The sequence below is a fragment of the Rhea americana genome, unplaced genomic scaffold, assembly GCF_003343005.1.
Source record: "Rhea americana isolate MKP2758 unplaced genomic scaffold, rheAme1 scaffold_12, whole genome shotgun sequence".
Classification (NCBI taxonomy): domain Eukaryota; kingdom Metazoa; phylum Chordata; class Aves; order Rheiformes; family Rheidae; genus Rhea; species Rhea americana.
The window spans coordinates 5254711-5260658 of record NW_028185261.1 but is presented as its reverse complement, the minus strand read 5'-3'; the positions used below and the strand labels follow the sequence as shown (position 1 = coordinate 5260658).

The following is a 5948-nucleotide window of genomic DNA, read 5'->3' as shown; positions in this document are numbered from 1 at the left end:
TCAACAAAAAAAAAAAATACTTGAACAGGCTAAACTGAGATGATAAAAAAAAAGTAACTCCACTTAGGAAGACTTAACTTAGCAAAGACTAGATCTTTTTTTTTTTTTTTTTTTTTGTAGATAGTATCTTAAGAACATGAAATTCACGGCTTTCTGGCATTCTAGAAATGAAGTTTTTCTAGTTCTTAGTATCAATTTTCTGTTTTCAGCTTTCCATTATGAAGAGTTCTTTATGTGGTTGCGTGGTAGAGATGCTTCAGCAATGGCTYTGTATTCTTAATGTAAAGCTCTACTGTATGAGCTCCCATGGACTATGAGCTTGTTAGCTCATCTAGCCTGAGAGTAAGGCCTGGATTTTGGCTCTCTACCCTGCAATCAGTGGTGGTTCAGTTAGGTGTGCTGCTTCTTACTCTTGCTACAAAGTGAGCTTTCTTACAAGAGTGGTAGTTACACACTGAAGGAAGCTACTTTACCATTTGACCATTTCTGTGGGAGTGAAATCCAAAGAGTACAGTATTGGCAAAGGGTCTCCCTTGAACTTAGTGTGATTCAGTAGTCTGCAACTTTGACTTCTGGCTGGTTTGGGGATGGAGAAAGTGCAGCTGACTTACCTAGTAGACAAAAACATGACAGTAGGTAGGTAAGTATTGAGTCAAAAAATAGACCACTGTCTACTAACATGTTTAGAATATCACAGCCAGAGAGCTTCTATAGACATTAGAGTGGAGTGTAAATAAGGAGAGTAGAGCTGAAAAGGTGCACTGTCTGCATTCAAAGCTGAGGGTCTCAGAACAATTAAGATGCCTATTAAGTATCTATTGAAATAGTACAACTTAGCCAGTCATCTTTGATCTTATGGTAGGGTCTGTTACTGTTGTGTTAAACTTTGTGATTTACCTAAGCATGTCACATCGATTAAGATGTTTACATTGCAACCAGAGGTGTTTAAAAGAAGCTAAAAGAGTTGGCTTTGAATAATTAACTAGCCCAACTCTATGAGGAGAGAAAAGTTTTAAATGATAGTTTAGTCTGGACTATAAGATGCCCACATCTTTGTCATTCTGTAAATCAAAGGAAGCTGAAATTAGAGCTGTTCTTCTTCCATGCAATATGAATACATAGTACAGAAATATTTGAAAAACAGAAACTAAACAAAATACTTTTTTGATCTGGTATTGTACTAAGTGTTTTAGAATGACCTTCACTTTTCCTTTCATTTTCATGAAATCTATGTGAATTCTAAGAACAATATGACTTTGAATAGGCAGGTATGCAAATAAGAAAGCTTATGTCTTTGAGTAGGAGAACCAGCAGTCTTCTGCTGCAGCAGACAACTTCTAGAGAAGTAACACAACAGTTCAGAGCATTATTTCCTAATGCTTCTACTATTTGTGGCATTTAAGTTGTAGGAAATAGAAGCTGTATAGCTAGYGGTGGTAACTACAGAAGGCCTGTATATGGAAACTGGAAGAATGGACAGAGCTGTTTTTGACAGATGAAGCTTGATGCATCTTCTGTCAACAAATCGGGTTATACAGGTTTATGCTCTGCRTCATATCTAAGATGTTTCTGAAAAACTGAAATTGAATTGGAACAACTAACTATGCCTATTGAGTCRGTGCATGGATGTTGTGTAGGAGATGGTGCCATGTACTGGATATACGTGCARTATCCTGATCCTTCACAGATCTTAATTCCTTGTTGAGACTGAGCCATATTAGCCTTATTAAGGGAACAGACGTGATGTCAAGTAATATAAATTTAATATTCACACTTTTTTCTTTGCTCCATAACTTGCAAAGAGTTGTTACTATGTTGCCTCTGTCTATTAATTCATTATGCTGCACTTTCTGACCTCTGTCCTATATCTACCAGATAATAATCCCTTATTAACAGTGAGAACTGGAAGCTGAAGCTTCTGTGACATCCTTAATATTAAGAGAGCTAAACCTGGACTTGCATTTTTTTTCTGCTTCAYGTGGATTGTTCTTCTGACAATGATACTTAGTGTAGCGTGTTATTCATACTATTTGCTTTTCCTATTTAGTATAGTATACTAATGGGACAGTGAATGTCCCTATCAAGCAAAATGAAATAATCTTTCTAGGTATCTTAAATTTCTAAAGTATTTGCATACTCTGACATGSTATAGTGTATCTTGCTTCTAATACAGTGTGTCAGCCCTCAAGAGCTGAGGTGGATTATTGGCCAAAGTCTATTAAACCCATGAAATATGTTCAGSAATACTTTTCTTGGTGCACACTTAATGTCCAGATATTTAGATTCAAGCACTTTAAATTGTTTTAACAGTGGAAAAATCACTATATCATTTAATTTCTTTAAGAACTGTGACTTAATTCCTTCTGGCTTTTCTACATAGCTTCTCTAAGCATTCCCAGGGTAAATTAATGAGTATAAAATTTATATTCACCTATAGTAGTGACTACATAAATTGTAACCTGTTGTGTAGCTGTTTGAGGGAGCTCATCTTCCACTGCTGTCACGAGTAGAATTGTATTAAATTTTATGAGCAAGTATATTGGTCATAGTGTTATGGAAGCAAGTAAACAAATCTTTAGTACTAATTCTTAATTTCAATTGTTTTCCAACAGAATCGGATTCTCTGGATAGATGAGAAAAACTTAACAGCTTGTGTAGAAGCTGGCATTGTTGGACAAGATTTAGAAAAACAGGTATATTAAACTTGTCTAGTGTTTTATCATATTATTTTTAAAGTTGCTCTTCATATCTTGTCTAAATCATTAAATTTCTGGTGTATTTTCATGTAGACTCTGGTCTGTAAGCATTACATATATGGTAATATGTATGCCAGAGGCAGAGTTTCCTGTAAGGTTGAGTGTATAGCAGGTTTATTACTGTTGATACTACTTAAAGTTCTGTTGAGCGAAGGATAGAGAGTAGTCCAAAACATGGATCCAGTGGAAAAATTAATAATTTCTGAGTGATCTTTAGATGCTTTTAATTGRGGTTATTAGACAAGCCACAGTAGCATCTCAGGGTCTTTCTCAGTATTTCTTTATAATCGAGCAAGCTGCAGGTGTTTGCTAGTYGTCTTCAGATGCACCATTCCATTCATAAAAACTGCTAGACAATTTCTAGGACTTGCCTTATTTGACAGCTATATGCCATATAGACCTTTTGAAGTGCCTAAATGCAYTTTACAAATACGCAAAAATTAAAAAAAATTTTTTTTTTGAAAAGCTTTTTTTTTTTACCCTCCCCTCCTTATTTTTGGGTGTAGAGGAAAGGAGGAAAACTTGTAAGACTCTACCAACAGAGTAATTTATGATGAGAAAGATGGCCTTTCATGTCTCTTATTTGATAAACATCAAACAATAAAAAGGAATTAACCTTTCCAGATCTTTTTCTTCTAAAAGGTAGGAATTAAAATGCAAGTTGTAATCCCTTAATTTGAATGGAATTTTTCTCCTAAGTGGAAGTTCCTGGTATTTCACTATTATTCTATTACTTAAAGTAAGGTACAATATTCCTTTGCCTATTATAGCTCTTACAAGATGAAATAGTGCTGTTGCAGTTCTTCCATTTAAATCCCCTGTTTGATAGGAAGCTTTTTTCCAATTAATTTTTTTCAATTATGTAAAAGGGTATTGGCTGTCAATTTGTTCAGTGCTGAATATGAACTTGTGTCTGTACAAAGGTTTTAGCGTACAGAATGCCTGACTACCCTAGGAGCTTTGGTGTGACATCCTCAATGAGCAAAGAATGCAGAGTGCAGAACAGATCTATTTTAAAATGTGCCTATATACTTAAGGGATTTTTATGCCTATTTGAATTATAGGACTCTTAATGATTCGGACATGATTAAGACTGGGACTTCTAGTGGTGCTTGTTCTCTCTAGTACAGTCTGTTAGCATAATTGACTAGTATTATAGCTCTTACCAATTTAAACTTCCACTGGAATACAGATGCAAATGAGAGTATACATTTGGACACTGCAACAAAGGAAACTGCTTAAAAGATCTTTGATTCAGGTTGTAATTTGCTAGCCTTAAGCTTTGGATTGTAGAGTTGGAGGCTGTGAGTGCACAGAATTTTCACGGAAGAGTGACATCAGTAAGACAGTTAAGTAGGGTAGGATGCTCAACATCACTRGATTAAAGGTGAGTTCTTGTGAACACATGAAACATGCAGCTAGGAATGGGCAAGGCTTGGAGGGAAGAAATTGGGTTCTGGAGGCTTGAAGATAAAATGGGGAACTGGTATGAGTTCCCACTAGAGCAGCAGTTAGAATGAAAAAGGCTTTCTCAGAAAAGCTTCAGATGCTATAGTGAGCTCTATTGAAAACCCTCTGAAGTAACTTGTTTTTATGCTAGAACAGAACATGGAATAATAGGTGATAAATAAAGGCTGGAGTTGAAAGGGTGATAAAGATGAAACAATCTTTGCTGTTTTTGTACTGAATGTTATCCATCAAGTTATGGTTCTATAGGGGAAAAACTAGTATGTGCTCATGTATTTTGGATGATCGTGCTGTACTGGCAATCTCTTACATTTGGAAAGTATGTGGCATAGTCCCTTTTCTATCCTGTAAGTGATCTTGCCACATACAAGGTGTTTGGACCAACTGCACTGTAGGTGTGTAGTCAAATTTTCGGAAGTGTTGTCTTTTGTTGTGCTTGTGCTTATGCCAGTAGTACAAATTGGTAAGTTGTGTCTGAAGCAAACTTCTTGCCCTCGTGGGGAATGAGGAGGGTATAGGCTTCAACCCTTTCCTGATGTATGACCAATAAGGATCTAAAGTCATAATCTCTGGTAGGAGAAAGAGCAATGAGCTAGGTGAATCACATTACACAGAAATGACTTTCAGTCACTGAAGTTAGGATCATTTTATACAGCAGAACATAGTTAATGATCTGCATCTATGTTGTGTATTTACATACATATCTCTAACTAGATTGTTACAGTTAGTGCAAACTGRTGGTCTCAAATGCACTAATACAATTATTCAGTGTGAGACTGCTGGCTCTCTATTTCTGTGGGACTGTTTTGGTGCTGCAGTTCTAAGGGCATTCAGTAGACCTCAGGTGCYATGCAGATGGCAAAGCTGAACTAATACAGAAAAATAAGGAACAAGTGACTACTTAATGCACAGGAATGCATGCTCTGCATCACAAATAGTTGACAGCATTGCATGCAGGAAGCCCAGCCAGATGGCTGTGTATTAAAACACATCACTCCTTGAGAGAATTAAGTACACATAATTTGGTCACATTTTTCTGTAGACCTGCTGCATATCGTATTAGGATAGAAAAAGACAAAGAGTTTAAGTGCCTTATTTGCAATGCTTGTGTGAAGTTGACAGTTACTTAGTTATTTTTTCCATATGCATTTGCATTGTACTTTCTTAYAAACAATAGAGATCTTGGTTTTAAAATGTGGGGGAGAAGTATTATAGGTTGACATACAGCACAGTATACTGACAGAAGCAGAATCAATTTGTATTGCACTTAGGTATCAAAGCACGACTCATAAATTTGATTGAATAATGGGGGGAGGGGTTGTTCAGGATGCTTTTTTTATATATATAAATAAAACCCTAAACTAACATACTGAGCCTTGGAGTACTAAGCAAATCCAGGCTCTGTGTAGAATATAATGTTTCCTTTCTTCAGCTTGCTGAAAGTGGCTTCTGTACAGGCCATGAACCAGATTCTATGGAATTCAGTTCCCTAGGAGGATGGGTGGCAACACGAGCATCAGGCATGAAGAAAAATATCTATGGAAACATTGAAGATCTGGTAAATATTTCTAATGCTTGTTCTAATTCATTCTCTTGATTGCTTGAAGATTTAACTTTTGTAATAACTAAYGAAGAGGGGGAAGGGAGGGTGAATTGCATGGCAAGTGATACAGTATTGATGTCAAATTTTGACGGAGATGCTTGTTTGCTTTTTTTTTTTTAGTA

At 36.2% G+C, this 5948-nt stretch overlaps 1 protein-coding gene across 2 annotated transcripts in view; it reads left to right on the top strand.

Moving 5' to 3' along the window:
• AGPS (alkylglycerone phosphate synthase) overlaps nt 1–5948 on the top strand; it is a 92167-nt gene that overhangs the window by 55001 nt on the left and 31218 nt on the right. For both annotated transcript variants that reach the window (XM_085322326.1, XM_085322317.1), the window contains 2 exons: nt 2613–2693; nt 5656–5781. In XM_085322326.1, coding sequence (XP_085178452.1) covers nt 2613–2693; nt 5656–5781 — 207 coding nt within the window. The remainder of the gene's footprint in view (nt 1–2612; nt 2694–5655; nt 5782–5948) is intronic.